Source organism: Trachurus trachurus, assembly GCF_905171665.1.
Source record: "Trachurus trachurus genome assembly, chromosome: 9".
NCBI classification, from domain to species: domain Eukaryota; kingdom Metazoa; phylum Chordata; class Actinopteri; order Carangiformes; family Carangidae; genus Trachurus; species Trachurus trachurus.
The window spans coordinates 23075458-23094359 of NC_139895.1; the positions used below are offsets into that span (position 1 = coordinate 23075458).

General features: G+C 42.6%; 1 protein-coding gene across 1 annotated transcript; it reads right to left on the reverse strand.

The window, feature by feature from the left end:
• Positions 1 to 4597: 4597 nt before the first annotated feature.
• Positions 4598 to 15575, reverse strand: plekha2 (pleckstrin homology domain containing A2). Its single transcript, XM_083978471.1, has 12 exons — positions 15062 to 15575; positions 11976 to 12156; positions 11790 to 11846; positions 11203 to 11251; positions 10965 to 11062; positions 9462 to 9593; positions 9246 to 9335; positions 9077 to 9145; positions 8909 to 8979; positions 7839 to 7902; positions 6464 to 6541; positions 4598 to 6357 (listed from the first exon to the last, which is right to left on the reverse strand). Exons 2-12 carry the CDS (start codon positions 12114 to 12116, stop codon positions 5905 to 5907), a joined length of 1302 nt encoding a protein of 433 aa, XP_083834597.1. The 5' UTR covers positions 12117 to 12156; positions 15062 to 15575; the 3' UTR covers positions 4598 to 5904.
• Between the last annotated feature and the right edge of the window lie 3327 nt (positions 15576 to 18902).

Below are 18902 nucleotides of genomic sequence, written 5' to 3' on the forward strand. Positions count from 1 at the left end.
TGTATGTTATGTGACTGCATCAAAAATAAAATAATTCAAAAAAGATGATTTGCCTCTAAAAGAGCTGTAAAGAAAACTTTCGAAGTTCAGAGTTAACTTTTCTCTGGACTCTGGAGTCACATCCAAAATGTTGAACATATGAATTAGTAATTTACAGAAATAAATACAATATGGATGAATTATTCTGAGCATTTCTTTTGCAAAAACAAAATAATCCTAAAGGTTAATGTGGACACACTGCTCTTGAACAAATAATTCAAAATGAATAGTGTGGCAAAACTCACGTCACTGTTTATGAGCTTATCACGAAAGATCGATACCATCCATTATTTCATTTAAAATGTGTATGTTTTTAATATTCCAGGCCATTTAATATTTGTGTAAAACCCGCTCTGCTGCTCGTTACAATTAAACAACCGAACCGACAAAACAGACTACAACCTATAACTCGTCTAATTACGTCATGAGTTGACGCTGCACGTTTTAACTCCTGTGGTTGTTTTTTTATTTTTTAATCCGCGAGTCAAAAACACAGGTTTTTGTGGCCACACTAAAACTTTTCGATTTTACTTTTTTCTTTGAACAAATGTAAAATTGACAATCGTCTCCTGCTCAATAATAACATAGCTGAACATTAATCATTCTTCTTTTTATTTTTTGGGAGGGGGGGTGGTGTTAATATTTAAAACAAGCCAATGGAAAATATTCAATATTCAACTTTTGTATGATTTATCATACCAACATAACAGAAAATCATGTTAAAAAAATTCTCCATAAAACCGACAAACAAAAAAATCTAAAGTATAAAACCCTGATCTGGATAATTAATTGTTTATGGGCCATTGATTGCACCTTGTCCATTAATTATGTAAAAATCACTTTTCCAAAATGAAATATTTACTCTGACAGATCAGAGGCTGACACTCAATATTAAGATTTTCACATCAGAGGTGGTATTCATAAAGGTTAAAGTGACTTCATTTATTTGCAAAGTTGCTAAAATCGTATCAGTTTGATTGAATAAAAATTCTTAAACTGAGTTTAGTTTTTTGGAATCAAACTCTTCAGGCTCTTATCCGCGAGTTGTTTGGTGTATGCAGGAGCAAGAGAGCGAGAGAAGGCAAAGGTTTCAATAATACCTGAAATGAGGTGGTGGTGGCGGCTGGGCGGCTCATTATTGTCCCATCCTGGCTTCAGCTGACTGGACCCTCTGTTCTCTGTCTGGAGGAAGTGGCGAAGCGGTCCCAGACCTCCTGCACTCAGCAGGTCTGTCACACACACCTCCAGCTCGACCAGAGCGAGTGTGTGTGGCATCAGGGGGCAAGGTCAACCCATTTCTCTGCAAACAATCACATCACACAGGGCAAAATACATTCCAACCCCCCCACAGCCCCCCACCTACCTCCAGGTTGTAAGGCGGTCTGATGTGGGAACAGAGGAGGGTGGGGGGCTGGCAGCGGTCCAGACGGGGCCTCCGAGTCCAGATGAAGGAAAACCTGCTCCACGTTAATATGACTTCATATTACACATGTTAGTGAGAGTCTGCTTTCTGCACAGGCTTAGTTAAATGTTGGGCTGCTCTTTAACGTCAGTGTGTGTGTGTGTGTGTGTGTGTGTGTGTGTGTGTGTGTGTGTGTGTGTGTGTGTGTGTGTGTGTGTAAAATCTGACTTGACCTGTTGTAAAGGGTTAGGGTTAGGGTTAGATCAGATCACTTGGTTTAGTGGCAAATAATATCACACATCAATCTTTGTGTCACTTTGAACCTAAAATCAGAGGATACTTTTCTATCTCAACAACACAAGTTATGAACTTTACATTAATATGCCCCCAAACATTCGCAAAACACTGATCAATCATGTAATAGTATCAGCTTATTGGCAGGTGTGTCTAATGCAACCCCTTAAGTAGATATGTCAGTGAGAATTTATCCGTTTAATCCCATAACTGTTAGCCTACTAGCTATATAACATCTTAAAGTCACTGTGGCCTGTGTAACTTCCACTATGGTCTCTCAATTAAAACAATAACAAAAGTCATGAAATGAGGGTGAGTGGGATCATGGGAGTTGTTGTCTTCACCACCCAGTTTGGATTTCTTCAGTGTCAGTGGTTCAAGGTGATTTCAACCATTAAACAGATAGAATAAAGTAGGTTTACAGTGAATCACCGACTCTGTAGGCCTGTAGGTAGGCTACACGCAGACTGAAGTGAGGGAGAGGCTGGGATAGCTTGGGTATACCCATGCAGGGATGTCCTCCTCTAATCACATTGTGGGGAATACTACCGACAGAAACATCCATAAAACAGTGTGGCAAAGAGAAAAAAATCAACAATTCAGCATTGAAATGGAGACCACTTACCTTAGTTTCCTTAATAACTTGTAAACCAGACATTCGGCAGGTTTTTTCCGGGTAGCTATCCGGACAGGTGTCCTCCTCTCCATTACAAATAAGCTAACACAGGTAAACAAATAGCCCACCAGGCTAAAAACAGTTTCAGCAGTTAGAGTATCTTTGACAGTAGTCAGCTCTTGAACAGCGTAACGTTCACCTGTCTGGGCTGTTTTCTCTGATAACACAAAGTCCAGACATCCGACTTAAAAAACTAATTAATCTTGATAGGCTAGTCGAGACCGACAGAGGTACAAACCACAGACTGTATAAAGAAACTTGTAAACATCAACAACCCCAGCGCATGCGCGTATGAGCCGTGACGTCATTAATTGGCGCCAAAATGAAGCGGAGCAGCTATAATACATCCATGGGACAAATGGGAATTTAACATTTTATCGTTGACATTTTATCGTGGTTAGCGTTAGGCTACATATCAACATATATATATTACAAGACTTAAAGTAAGTAGGTAAGTGAATGTTTTGGCTTTTGATCGATTTTTTAAAATTAATCTAAAGAGGAAAAACTGTTTATTCTTATGTATTATTTGTCACGTAGCCTACGTCTGTGCTGATCTTATTTCTGCAAGGGCTTTTATTTTGAAGGTGACAAAGCGGATTGAAAGGCAACATTTAGTGTTGCCACAACAATCCATGGAAATATGGTGTGTGTGTTTTTTTTCATTGTTGAGCATCTGGCACATCATCCTCAAGCTTTCACTGTAGGCTTGTTGGGATCGGTTGGGATTGACTTTGAGTGGCTATAGGCTTTGATGGTTTAGGTTAGAAGTGAGTCTTTGTGATAGAGGAAGACTGCTTTATGAATTCTTTTTTTTTCAATGGGAATCTTTATTTAACATTTGGAAAATACAGACATTAGGCCTATGTAGGCTACACTGCTCCAGCTCATTGCACCTGGATCAGCCTGCATGTAGTGGACAGTGTGGTGTCATGCAGCTCCCTCTAGTGGTTTTCATCTGCCAACAGGGAAATTACAGTCGGAAACAAAAGATGTTGGTGTGATAAGGCCCAAAAGAAACAAATCCTACACAGCATTGCTGCTGTAATTCCCAATGTCAGTCTACCAGCAATGAAACACACAGCTCCTTAGTGGTCGCAGCATGGTTGTTTAAAATAACCAGAGAGAGGTGACATCAGAAACAGGCAGAGAGGGAGCAGTCTGATGCAGAGTCATCCATGTGGGAACATTAACATTTCAGGGAGCAGTGTGTTTGTCTGCCCTCAGAGCGGCTGTCACTCACAGGCGTCAAACTGAAGTGCTACGTGACCTTTACATTATTAACAGCAAGTTCAACCTTGGGGGCTTCTCAGTGTGTCGCCATATTTCCAGACATTTATCTCTTTGTTTCTCAAAGAGACAGACTTTGAACTTAAGCACCTTTAGGAGCTCAGCAGACGACTAGATTATGTTTGTAGGTTTTAGACCAGTGGGCCAATATGTAAAGGTAAAAGGACTGTCTACGTAAAAAAAAGAAAAAAATAGGACAGACCTGAGTTATGCATGTTGGTCCCCACAAGCTCATCCTCCATCAGCAGCGTCATAGCAGTTTTTCTTTCCTTTACCTCACCAAACTTTCATCACCATCCTCATCCCCACATGTTTCTGCTTGGCTTTCTCTCGGGACCTTGGGGAACTTTGTCTTTAACAGACTGAAAACTAATTTCAACACAGCTGACATTTCACGGGCACTCAGGGCCTTTTTTTTTAACCTAACGACACAATTTAAACTGTTCAGTGGAGACATTTTACTCTCGCCGGTCCTGCAGCCACACAGCTGCACCGGAGAGGCGGAGAGGGAAGTGGATGGAGGTCAGGACAGCGTTGTAGGCATTTTACCTAATGGACCTTTGCACTGGACGTGTGAAACACTTCACTTAACACAGCCTCCGGGCACAAGATTGGCATGTGTGCGCTTTCTTGTTTTTGCATCTACATGGTCTGCATGTCTTTAAGGTGACAGTGTTAAAGGACAAATGTGCTGACCCTGACCCACTGCAGGCCTGAGGGTGGGACATTTTTGCCCTTTAGAGAGAAAGATAAAAGTTAAAAGTTAAATCTCCTTGTGAGGTAAATCAAAAAACTCTCCCAAGTTTCTTTGTGTTGTTTAAAATTTGGATTCACATACTTGCCACTAGATGGCAGTGTGAAAAACAACCCATAAACTTCTAAAGGCGATCTAAAGGAGGCTGGACAAGATAAACAAAAAGCATCATTTAATGTACAGAAAGGAAAATTAACAATATACGCAGGCAGACGAGTGCACACAGCTTCAGAAAATGGAAACAGGAATGAACATGGTACCACTTCAATTAAGTCTTGAGATTAACCTGATAAATGGCTGCAACTGCCGTGGGAACTACACAAATTATCTGAAGCATTGTTTCAGAGGAAGCTGAATTATCTGCTGTGAAAGCTGTGACGAAAAAAATCTTAAGAACAAAGTAAAATTAGAAAAGTGCAGAATTTCAATTAAATTACCAAAAGTAGTGGCACATTTTACCACATGATGATGCAATTAGAAAAGTCACATTTACAAAGCTGTCAACCAGTTGAGCAGCTGTACTTTGATAGTAAGTACATTCTACAACAAGTACCACGCAAACACTGCCGTGCTCTGACATTAGAAGCACATTATTACAAGCTAAAGGAGGAGTCACAGTTTCCTGATAATTGATCTTTAAGCCAAGTATTAAAAGATTTGAAAGTTCAAATAGTGCGAACACATACAAGCTGCTTACAAGTCCATCTTCTCTGTCCACACACATACACAGTCAGTTGGCATGAGAGTGCAGGTACCTTTTTTATGAGACCTACAGGATACTTTCCCCAAGACACCCGATTACAATGTAGTAATAAATGCTTGTTAATTATTAATGAAGGTAAGTAGATGTGAGGCGTTTCATATAATGTGTCTCAAGAAAAGAGAAGGAAAAACACTGCTCGGCTCAACAAGAGCATAACATTGTCCGAATGAATTTTAAGTGTTTTGTGAACATAAGCTTGAATATAAAACATACAGATAGTGATGTGTTAAAAAATAAAAGCCTTTCAACACTTCTTCGTGAATACTTACAGCAGGGGTGAGAACACGATCCCGGTGACAGTGATACATGTCCAATGGGAGCCAAGTGCAACGGATTGAAAGCATGTGCCATAATTTGTAAGTTTGCAAGAACAAGTAACAACAAGATTATTCAAGTTTTCAGAGGAAGTTGCACTAAAAAACACCCCATCACACCTTTTCACAGTCCTGTGAACGGCAAACACTGCACCTCTTGGTCTCCTTCCAGCTGGGTGATCCTTCATCTGCAATATAGCTACAAAACCAGCAGGGGGCCCCAACCTCAACCTTATCTCTTCTCATCTCATGGCGTTGAGGCAGATGGTCACAGTGTCACTTCGTTAGCAGGGAATACTATTATTACAAGTCACATTCATTTTAAAGCAGGTACCAACACTTAAGTCCACACAGGGGTCAGACTACACTGAACTAGACGTCTGTGGTACGGATGCCGTCGTCATCCAGGCTGAAAGGGAAACTGCAGTTGGTGTGAGGCTGAGGCTGAGAGCGGTGCCTCCGGCGCCCGCTGGCCACATCCCCCGACGCTGTGAGGAGCCCCAATCCGCTGGCCGAAGGTGGGGGATTGGTGGTGGGGCAAGGGACCGGGGTAGAGAGGGAGTTGGAGGAGGAGGAGGTGGATGAAGAGGTGGAAGAGGAGGAAAGAGAAGGCAAGTTGGGCGCGGAGCTGAAGGCGCTGTCTTCATCTTCTGCGTCCATGATGGTGGGCTCACTCATAGGGACGGGCGTCCAGGGCTGCCAGCCCGGCGCCACAGAGCAGGACTTGATCAGCTGAGGTCTGCGCTCATCGCTCTGTTGACCACGAGATGCAGATGAGGCATTGTGACTTCGGTAGAGTGAAGACGCACGTTTAAATGAAAATCCCTGCAATTAGAGAGACAAAAAAAATCATCAGTATCCATCAGAATCAAAAGTTTCACTGTTTTTGAAGTCTGGCCGCAGAGAAGAGGGAGGGAGACAAAGCAGTTACCTTAGGGGGACATCTGAACTCCTGAATCTTCGTCTCAATGTCCCTGATCCAACTGTGCATCTCTTCTGGGGAGTCAGTCTGCAGAGGAAAGTTAGAAGATTAAGCACGACTATGTCATTTTCATACCAGCCACTGGACTAGTTTGTCCTGTTGTCGCATTTTCTAATAGAAGCCAATCTGGTTTGAAAGTCTGAGCCTGGAGATACAAGCCTATATTCATCTGTCAACAACCAACATACAGATCATTCCTCTGTGCCTCCATTGTTGTATCTACAAACAAGTAAAAACACATGAATGAGCAAAACTAAATCTGAAACATGAATCCTTCATGATGAGGATGAACATGGGCGGTGTAGTTTATTTTGATTCCCACATACACTGTTCTGCAGCCACAAATATGAGACTGTCGATGGTCTGTATTAATCCACAAAGAATCTGCCACATATGCACTATTTTTGTAGTAAGTAAGTAAGATTTGCCCAAACCTACAGTGCCCATTGTCTCAGGAAATTAGGCTACATTGAAATTACATTAAAAAATGTATTTGAGACCCTTTTGAAATGAACATCTTGTGCTTACATAGGATTTGTGTTGGTCAAGCTGGTCTCTGGCTGACATAAGCAGACGGCCGCTAGTGCTAAGCTAATGTAAGCTTGTGTTGCACAGTTGGATGGCTTTAGTTGTAACTCATGAGCATTTCATTTCAATCTTTAGTGTGTTTAGCAGAGACATGAAGGAAAACATACTGGACAGATTATGATAGTATTAAAACAATTAGCAGTTTGCAAGCCTAGTTTTGATCATCTACAAGCAGATATATCGCTATCAGGCTTTTAAAACTCACAAATGTTAATAACAGGCTCAAATTTCAATGTGTAATATTTATAGTTAGGCTACTTTTAGTTTAAGATGATTTGATAGTAATTTTTCATTTTGATGTCTGCACTTCCACTGCGATAATAATCTGTAAAATCTATTTTTGTTTACGCATGACTTTTTTTTGTTTAAATGTTTGTCATGGTTCCTTTTTTTTCTTGCACAGACAAAAATAAAAGTGCTCGTGTTTGCAGCCTCTCTCTCTCTCTCTCTCTCTCTCTCTCTCTCTCTCTTGCACTTCCCATCTGATCAGACCCTTGCCGTCTCCATCAGCTGTTCTCCCAGGGGGAGGAACAGGATGTTATTGTTGTTATGGTAACAGATGGCTGTGCCCATTTCACAAAAACAAACTTTCCGTGCCACACATCAGCAGTAGAGCATTTAGGGAAAACAACTCAACAACATCAGATCACATACACCTGGGACTGCAGACCTTCCCTGCTCATTAGGTCTGTGTTACATTGATACAGACTTGAAAAATAAGTGAGTGAGATTTTACCTGAATGTAGAAAGTTCTGGAGCTGGTGATGATCTCAAACAAGTTGTCTCTTAGCAGGAGATCCCTGAAAGTGAAAAATGATCCTGCTAAAACATACAGTGGCTAGAAGGGTGGGTGACACAGTAGTCTGAGTGTAGGCCTACTGCAGAGCTACTAGCTCTTTCTGTTTATTTCACAATTATATTGTATTAAGATTTATACAAGTGGCTGTTGCACATCAAATTAAGCATACTTTCTATTTAGATTGCACATTGCAAAGGAAAAACTCCAAATTGTGTCTGAGACTATGATGCTTCTAGTGGTTCAGGAGGAAATGAAAAGCAGAAACAGGCTGAGAGATTTATTATAGTGGTAAATACCAGTCAGAATTGCACTGCACTTATGTTGCATGGTTTTCACAAAATTTGGGGTTTGTGTCGGCTATATAATAGGAGGAGGCTCAGATTAAGTTGGTCTGATGTGTTCAAGCTGAAATAACTCATGGGATGGGTTTTAATCCAAAGGCGAGGGATGTTTAGTGTCTATTAAAACACGCGAAAGCTATTGATGAAATTAAGAACCTTCTTGTCCCGGTTGTCTGCATTTTTAAGAAGGTGACCAACATTAGTTTGTCAGTATCTTTGTTTAAATAATCTTGTAGGCCTACTGATGTGTTTTCGCCATGGTTATGTATATGTGTATATACTGTATATGCGTGTACATAGCATGTGTATATTTATGTATGTGTATTGATATGTGTGTGTGTATTGTTATGTCATTTTTCTTTTTTATTTCTGCGCTGTAAAGCACTTTGGCTGACCGTGACAGGTCTTTTAAACGTGCTATATAAATAAAAGAAAAGTGAACTTCTCCATGTTTGAGCCTATTCATAGACAGCTAAAACATGGAGAGGCAGATAAAAAATAGTTTTACAACTGCCACAATGCAGATGCTGTTTATACCAGTGTGTTATCTGTTCATATGGAAATCATATATTTGCATTATCTTTACATCCATATCAGATAAAAAAGCAGATGCCGAGAAGGTAAAAGTGTGGGAGAATTTGACTTAGGGATTCGCAGTTGACTCACCCTGACTTGACGAGACATTCATGGACCTTCTGAATGTCTCTCAGTGGAATAGCTCGGAGAGGCTCCTTCTCCTGAGACAAACATGAGCCCAATTCAGACATGGTCAGACAAAGACCACAGTCACACAGAAAGAGACAGGAAATAGAAAGAAAAAAAAAGTCTCCTCACTGTCTCAGATTTGTAGTAACTGACTGTGTTGTCATCCAGGGTGAAAAACCGCCTCTTCCAGCTTTTTCTCTTAAAAAAAAAAACAAAAAAAACAGCACATTACAGATTCCACATAGATTTGTTTTATTCAAACACAGAGTTAATCAGTTATAAGTAGCTGGGTACTCACCACATTTCCCTGTTTCACACAGTAACCACATCTCAGCACGCCTGGCCTGTTGCCCTTCCTCTCTCTCCCATCTGTCTCTTCACTGTCATTCTGAAACATTTCAACATAACCATCTCTATTAGCATTATAACAGTAACTGCTCTCAGATGTATGAGACTAGTTTTTTTGTTTTGTTTTTTTTGTAACATTTTGGGATTTGGGCCTCCTCTCCTTTACCTGGATGGGAGTGTGCACCACCACACCACCTATGATCTCAGCCTTGTAGGCCTGCTGTCTCTTCCCTCCCTGAGTCTCACTGATCACCGCGGTCACATCTGACCTCGGAGGTGCATGGCCAGATTTAGGAACCTGTCGAAAAAAAAGGTAGGATAACATTAATTACACTGCCATTAGCATGTGTAAAAACTGATTGGGTAACGTTTTCTCTAACAGCCAGGAGGTAGTGGTTTAATTCCCACTGGGAGCCCCTGTGCTGGAGCACAACAACTGTGAAATGTTCTGGATGAAAGCGTCCAACTTCAGTTCACTGAGCGCTTACTTTGACCACACACGTGCCAAATTACAATTAAAAGTTAACTGTAGATTTAAGAGAAAAACAGCTGGAAAGTGCTCTGCTATCAAGTCTCTAAGCTGGTTTGGCTCGACATATTAGCAGTGCTGTACTCCATTATACAGAGAGATGTCTCAGAGCTGTTACTTAGCCTACACTTATTGATATAAATGGGGTGGACAATCCAAATTATCATAAAGTTGAACCAACATTTCTCCAAAACAACATAAACATGAACATAATAACCTTAATGAAGCAGAGATTAGTGCACGCACATCATAAACTGGCAGCTGAGTGTGGCTCAAACACATACGCCCATCACTAAAATCTAAACTCCCCCACCCTGATGTGGCTGAGGAAGAAAAATATATCAAATCATTTGAAGGGCTGCATTCTACATACTTTATCTTTGGGAATTTAAGGCCCAGAATCCATTAGTCTGTGTTTTATTTCTATTCCTTCCTTGACAGTCTGCCCATTGTGTTTTAGAAAGTGTTTTCACACAGTTTCATTGAGGCTAAGAAGCTCAGAGAAGAAGGCGGCAAAGCAGTCCTCCAATCGAAGGGGAAGTGAAAGAGAGTGAGCAGAGCTGCTTCCTGTGTAAGTGTGCAGGTGAGAGAGAGAGAGACACACTCTTCTGTGTCATCTGCTGTCAGGACACATTTGGATGACACCGGTTATAGAAGGCAGTGTCGCCAAACAAACACAAATATGATGCAAATGCAAATGTGCACATTATGCTCTTTCACACACATACGTGGCCTTTTGACACCTCCACCACAGTGATGTGAGTGTGCTATCGCTCACAATTGTGCACATTCACAATTTCCTCATTCATTAAGTGTGTCAGAGAGTAGATGTAGGCAACCCGCTGGTATATGCACCCACCCAGGTCAGACCGGCGTTAGCAACACCACCGCAAGCTGCAGCTTCCTGCGCTCAGGTGGAAAAAAATCTCTCATCAATAACTGTAACATTAGTCTCTTTCTAACTCTGCATTAGACAAAAGCATCTGGTTCTAATTGTGTGTATGTCTGTGTGTGTGTGTGTGTGTGTGTGTGTGTGTGTGTGTGTGTGTGTGTGTGTGTGTGTGTGTGTGTGTGTGTGTGTGTGTGTGTGTGTGTGTGTGTGTGTGTGTGTGTGTGTGTGTGTGTGTGTGTTGAACTCACAGTGATCTTGCTGGCCCTGTTGAGAGCAGCCACCCAGTCCCTCATGTCAGTCACATCGTTGGCTTGAAGGAAGTACCGCCGCGAAACTGCATTGATGACTGCAGAAATAGACATCCTTTCCATGAATTTCCACAATAAACGCATTATATAATCATATCACATGTGTAAACAAAATTAATGCCATTGTGCGCTAGCTACTGCATGAGACTGACTCACTGTTTCCCTGAAAAACACTCACCAAAACAGAACTCTGTCTTGGGCTTTTGCTTCGCTGTGGCTTCACTCACCTGAGAGGAGAGGAGAGGAGAGGAGAGGAGAGGAGAGGAGAGGAGAGGAGAGGAGAGGAGAGGAGAGGAGAGGAGAGGAGAGGAGAGGAGAGGAGAGGAGAGGAGGCAAAGTGAAAGAAAAAGGAGGAGGAGACACAGGGAGGGGAGAAGAGAAGAAACTGTTCATATCTTTGATGTCTGTTTGACTCAGAGTGTCCAGGGAGGAGCTGTCAGCACAACTGTGCACTGAAGCCAGATGTCATTATCTCTGGTTAGCTCAGCGAGCACCCTGACATCTGGAAAACTTCACAAAGTCTGCTCCAGCTCCGCGCCGCATGTGACCGTTAACTATTAGAGCAGATAAACCAGACATCTCCTGTCTCTGTGGAGCCTATTTGCATGTTTCTATTTGTGTGTGCACTCTGAATTCCTGCATCCACGTACACACACACATGCCCACATGTTGAAGCATCTCCTCAAGATGTGTTAGTTCACAGGACTTTATGTAACTACAACCCACAGAAGAGGGACACGACAGGCAGTCGACAGACCGGTTTACCTTGGAGATGTAGGTTAGTTTCAGACTGCCAACAAAGCTGGCTCCACTGGGCAGGTTCTGCATGCAAACACAAACACACAGACTCGTCATTGGCTCAGGGTCCAAGGTTACATGGCTTCTATTGGTCAATTTCACTTCCTCTTGCTGTTTGTGCAAGCCTGTGTCATGCATGTGTGAGTGGAGCACCTGAGGGTTGTCCATATACCACAGCAGAGCATTTCCCTGTGTGTCGAGGATAAAGTATCGTCTCTGAAAGCGGCAGCTGTTCTCCTTCTCCTCGATGTCCAGGAAGCCGCAAACACGGTTCAGCCGGTCCACGTACGGCATGCTGCTGCTGCTGCTGCTGCTGCTGCTGCTGCTGCTGCTGCTGCTGCTGCTGCTGCTGCTATCACATATCACTGGGACAGACGGACACGGAGAAAGACAGAGAGTCAAGTCAGATGGACAATGGGAGCCAAAATGTAAAGGCAACGACAGTAGGACACAGACAGAAAGGCAGAGACGAGCAGATGTGGAGGATAAACCATCTTTCATTTCGTGTTCGAATACACACACACACACACACACACACACACATACACACAGGAAGAAAGAGACCCGCTCACACTCAGCAGTTTTTCATGTGACGTGATTGAGGCTGAGCAGCAAACCCTGCAGCCCAAGGCTGAGCTGAGGCCCTCCACCACAGCCAAAAATTACAGACTGCACTCAAGATCTGCACACACGCACATTTCCACTGGCCAGAGAAGAGAAGGAGGGAGGAAGGAGAGGGAGAGGGGAAAAAGAGGAGAGGAGGAGTAGGGTGGTGGAAGTTCATTAAGACGATACCATGTGAATCACAGTGCTGCTGATTGACAGCAAAAATCAAGACCCATTCAGCCCAGACACTCAGGTATGCCGACGGTATTTCGATCGGGTTTGCTTTCCAGGAGAATTTCATCTATGGCAGACGTCTGACAGTAAATTTAAGATGTTTTTTTTATACTTTGGGGGAGCTGGGAGGTTTCTGGCATGGCGAGAGCTCCATTTTATAATCTTGTCCTCCTTAAGTTACTAGCGGAACTTTTCAGTCCCTCCAATGTCATCGTCTCTCTTTGCAGACTAAACGTGAAGGCCTCACAATGACAGATTGTAAACAGTCAGACGCACTGAAGAAAAAAATGCAAAGCAGTCTTTCTGCACTTTTTCCATTCCACACATCTTTACTTCTCCAGATATTTGAATTTATGGAAAAGACCGAGCACAAAGGTAGAATGATGGCAAACGAGAATAAAAATTATAACTCAAGAGACAGTCATATAAAATGTATAATCAGGCCTGAACAGCTGTTCTGCCTGACAATACTTTCAGAGCACTGTCTTGGCTGGAAAACTTTCAGGAGATGGAAATTATTTCCATGAGAAATGTCACACACAGATCACCCAACAAAACGCAGGCAAACCTACTGTAAGTAATAACAGCCGACACATGAGGCTGCATCTTCACTCTGCTGGTGGATCTGCTGTGAAACTGTGTTCAAGTCAATGGTTTGGAAAAATACTTCATTTTGAAACTGCTTTGAAAAATTTTGTGGGCTGTGCTTGTGATGTGTCAGACATCCACCATGTTTTCTTTTGCTATCGTAATAGGTCAAACACACAAACCATTCAGAGGAACTTTTCACAAACTCTGGGTATAATGGAAAATCGAAAAACATGCAGAGGGCAGATACCAATGCTGAGTCTGGTACACACACACGCACACACAGACCCATGTTCGTGCACACTTACACACATACAAACCAATTTGAGTACCATAAACCATCTGGCTAAACCATTACCAGGAGAAGCTGTGGTAAGGCTTTGGCCTCTATGGCAAAACTTTACCAATAAATAGAATTCAGTCTTTAGCAGATTCATTTGAAACAGGATGAGACAAATCTACAAGTTAATGTAAACACAAAGTGTGTGTACGAAGACAGAATGGAGCATATACATCACAGCAGTGATATCAAAGGTATTTCTTTTACCACATCCAGGGTAGTGAAGTGAAACCCACCTACACCCAGTCTGCACATCTGCTTTATTTGTGTCCAGCCTCTTTTCAGATTAGCAGAAACCAATAGTGAAAACGTTGAGGTGAATTCTTTAATTGGTATCAGTTATAAAAGGATTAAAGGAGATATTAAGTAATAGAGTGTCAGAATGACAAAGGTCAAACCCGGTGCAGCTGAGGCTGAATTATCCCACACAAGACCCTCAACCCTGCACTTCCCTCTCTGTGGCCTCGCTCTTGGTTTGCCTGGTAAAGCCTCCCTTTAAGCGCCATCCCACTAATTTGTCATTAATCGGTGCCATTAATCATTTTCTGAGCTCAAGTGTCAAACATTCCCCGTTTTTCTCTGCTACTGAGGGATATCATCTATAAAGATACATTAACATGTTAGGCCTTCATATTTTTAGGGACTGTGTTAAAATTATCAGGGATTATCTTTTTATGAAAAAAGGAGGGAGTCCTTAAATTCCCAGTCCAAATGTTTAATATTATCAGCTCATCTTTTGCTACCAGTCAGTGGCTGTGTGGTAATAACCGTTCAATTGACAGCACTTGGTTCAGTAGTAGGGTGGCTGTCATTTCTAAAATATTTCATGGTTAATCAAGTCAATACTGTTTTATCATTTGGAGACATTCAGGTCAGAGGATGTTACAAAGCCTGGAACCACAAGGTTCAGCCCCATCCCCACCCCAGAAAGTTTCCTACAGCTCCTAAACTCATCACATAAATAACCTGTCATTACAGCTCTAAAATAGATAAAATGGTAAAATAATATAGAATATTTTCTAAGATGTGGTGGACTATATTGTAGCATTGCAGTAGTCAAATAAAATACTTTAAAACAGTGAGTATTTCTGGGTAATTAGCTGTTAGTTTGCAAGTTGTAGGCTACCCTGCGTTTTGGGCAGATCGATTAACTGATCACAAAACTATTTCTGCTTGATGAGATTGGTCACTTTCTGTCTTCACACCACTGAATGGCACCGTTAACCCCTGACGTGCACGTATAACGTGATGGTGAGGCTGCAGTGAGAAAAAAAACAAACTTTGAAATGTGAAGAAGTTAGTAAGCGACACCTGACACTTACATATGGTCAGCTCAGATGACCTGCCCTGACTCACCGACCACTCACCGCCACTCCTACTGGAGACACACACACACACACACACACACACACACACACACACACACACACACACACACACACACACACACCCAGTCGACGGACTAGGCTACTTACCCTGTGCTGTGGAGAGTCAGTGAACGCCGCAGCCAGCGCCCCGCACGGCTACGAAGCGCAGAGTAGAGACGCGAGTTTGACGAATAGGAGCATGGTAGATCAGGTTTTTAACAACTTTAACAAGCTACAGACGTCTACAAAGCCGGCGTGCATCGGCCTGTCACACTCTCGTCTATTTGTTTGTGTGGTCGGATTAGAGAAGACTTGTCTTTTTTCCGGGTAGGACGTTTCGTTATTAGAATAAACCAGCCCCGGATGTGATCTATGCGTCCTCTCAGCTCCGGCCGGGTCCTCCTCCTCCTCCTCCTCCTCCTCCTCCTGCTCCGCTTCTCGTGCTGTTGCGTTCACATAATGAGGAACTAAACTGAGCTCAACAGGCTCAACTGCCCTTTTCTAACCTCGTGTATTGTTATTTCAACAGACAGTGGTGCAACTCCGGCCTCTAGTTCTCTGACTGACTGCCTTCACCCATTCACCCAGGCTTGAACGGAGACGAAATAAAATGTATACAGTATCGTGCACCATCTCCTCTTCCTGCAACTGCCTGCGATGTGTTATCTCGCTTCTTCTCAGGTGGTAATTTGAGAAGTGGGTCACACACACACACACACACACACACACACACACACACACACACACACACACACACACACACACACACACACACGGACTCACGTAGGCCTACAGAGGCTATTTGTCTGAAGACACATGTGACATAATGCACCATAATCTTCACCATCACAAATAAATAACCTACCACCGACCTGAAACTAACTGTGTCTGCAGCCTTAACTCTAACACAGGCATTTACAGTAGTGAGGACACAGTGAACAATGGAGCAATTCATACACCTGCCATAGGGAGGTGTGTGTGTGTATGTGTGTGTATGTGGGTGTGTGTGAGTGACAGGTGCAAGAGTTGGTGGTAAAGAAAAAAAAAAAGCTTCCTGTTCTTTAGAGTCCTGTAAAACTAGCAATGGGACAACCTTGATCACTGCTGTAGCCAGAAAAATGTCAGAAATACCAAGGTCATAAGCCTGAAATCCCCCAATTCAAATTTTTTTTTTTTTTTTTTTATATATTTTTGAATTTCTACTCAATCAGATTGATGTGCATTTAAAGCTTTCTCTACATTGTTTGTTATGTCTGATGGAGAAATATTAATTAAGCTCCATTCTTTTGATTTTAATGTAGGTATAGTTTTGTGCCTGCCTGTTGTAAAAGGTCTCTCTTAGGTCATTCAGTTCTGACAGAGGACATGACCTCAGTGTCCTCCGTGTACGGTGATAATGTGGGAAGTATAGCACGAGGAGTTGTAATATAGTTTTTAAAAACATTTTCTGAGATAGCCTGCAACTACAGCTTCTTCATGCAAAATCATGCAATAAAGGAAGATTTCATAAACGAGCTGCAAAGATTTTTACATGCACTGTTGCAAAATGCATATTTAGCATTCATTCATGTGTCATGTTTTGTTAGAAGCCAGCGTTCGCGACGTGAGCGGTGTTGTGCTCTGCAGCTTAAGGTCAAAGGGTTGTTTGGGATTGTTGGGTTCAGGTTCAACATACGAAACAGATGACCTGCCAGTGTGAACCATGATGAATACAGTGAGGCGACACCTCCGACCACAGCTACTCACGACAGGACAGACTCATTTCAGTTTCAGTTCACCACCAGAAAGGAAAATGATACGAGAGAAACAGTCAGTATGGAGGAACACATCAAAATAACATCAAAACAAGATTTCTTAGCGAGCAAACGGGTCAAGGGTTGCGAATCAAACCTGTTGAAGGAATTCATGAATACATTGTAGTTCAAGCTCCAGTGAATCATATCTATCTCTTATCTTTTATTGTGTTTTAATATAAAATCTTAATCTGCCAAGTATGAACTTCAACATCAGACAAATTTGATGTAAATGTAAATGATAATTCATCGTGCTTAAATACAGTACCAAAGTATTGCCTCACAGTTTTTTCCCTGTTACACAAAGGTGATCAGAGTTTGAGTCCTGTGATGAAATTCTTGTGCAGAGAAAGAGAGAAAGTGAGAGGATGAACTGACCTGACCCCCTGGTTTCAACTCTGTATGTCTAGTCAGGAGTCAGGGATGAAGAGTTTTTTATGCATACAGTCTTACACGTCACTTTTTAATGCTGATCTAAGATATGTCAGCAATTACAGGAGGATTTGTGTCCTCCATGAAGAGGAAGTGGTTGCCCATGATATGACCTGCCTGAGTGAGGACGTAGACCTACCTCACTGATTTCATATCCTGTGGCGACTGCACAGGATTTACACAGTTTCACAGTTGCAGGAGGAAGTCTTAAAGTTTCCACAGATACCCCGGCCCGCCCCCTGTTACTCCTCTCTGTGCTGATTATAACTGTCAGACTGCACATGTGTCTTGCACTGCAGGTACTTTCACATTAGACACATCATCATCTTGAACCTACTTTTCTTCTCTGTGGCTTTTAAAAGTCAAGTGTAGGGGATCAAATGCCAAACCACTGTCACCTTGCCCACACACAATCACAAACCAGAAACAACACAAAGTAGAGGTGTGATTGTATCTTTATTAAGACAAGCTTGCATGCACAAAGTGTACAATGAACAATTCAAGCACTAAGTATTTTATAACAATTACGTGTTGTTAAAATATTGTTTGCCTCATGGGTTACCACGGCAACAACACAAGCGAATGATGTGGTTCTATGGTGTCGAGCGAGCTGTGCACTAGCAGCTACCCACTGAGGCATCCAAGCACTAAAACCACACCCAAGTCCCACCAGCTAGGCCAGAGCTGTGAGTGGGTGTCACTTTGTACATTAATTCACCACAAACACTTTCAGGTTCATGGCTTTACATCACCTGAAAGTAGATACAGCAGTGTAGGCCTATAGATCATGAGGTTAAAGTTCAGATTTTAATGATAAAGAATAAAGAATAAAAAAGGACAAAGAAAGCTGCTGAAATGCAGCTCGTATTTACAGGACAGACCACGTTCCTTGAATGAACCACCACCAAAAAACGCAGCAGAGACACTTGTTTTGTTTACACCACAATCTCAAAACTCACCAAACTCTGCAGCTTGAATCCCTCTCTTTTATTTAAAAGAAACCTGCATTTAAGAAACGTGGACAGACGGACGGACGGGTTATTACAGTAACAGAACAATTAAACAAGAAGAGTTTAGAGCTGAGTGAAGGTCAGACGCAGCAACAGGGCCGTGACCAGCAGGAGGGGGCTGGAGGTCAGGACCCGCACACTGTTGTGGTGACCGTGGCTGCGGCTCCTGTGGGGGCCGTTGCAGTCGTCACCGAAGCAGCACGACATCTGCGCTCCAGAGTTGCCGCCGTTGGCCTTCTCACAGAAAGCCTTGTAGGAGCACGACTTCATCACGGTGTCTGATGAGGGGGAGCAGGACACACAGGGACGAGTGAGTGAGACGGGCAGATGGGAGTGAAAGAGAGCTGAATGTGTGTGTGTGATCTTGTCAACCCGTTGAACTCCCTCCCAAATCTAAACACACACACACACTGATAGGCTGTGGTTATCATAAACTGCTGGGATAACATCCAGCAACCTCAAATCATGAGAGGATGTAGAGAGGGAAGCTGTGATCACACACACACACACACACACACACACACACACACACACACACACACACACACACACACACACACACACACACACACACACACACACACACACACACACACACACACACACACACACACACAAGCAAACAGAGTAAAGACGGTATTGACAGAATAATGAATAGGCCTTTCCATCTGCTAAGCCTGCAGCCATTACACAGAAATTCTTCTACTGCT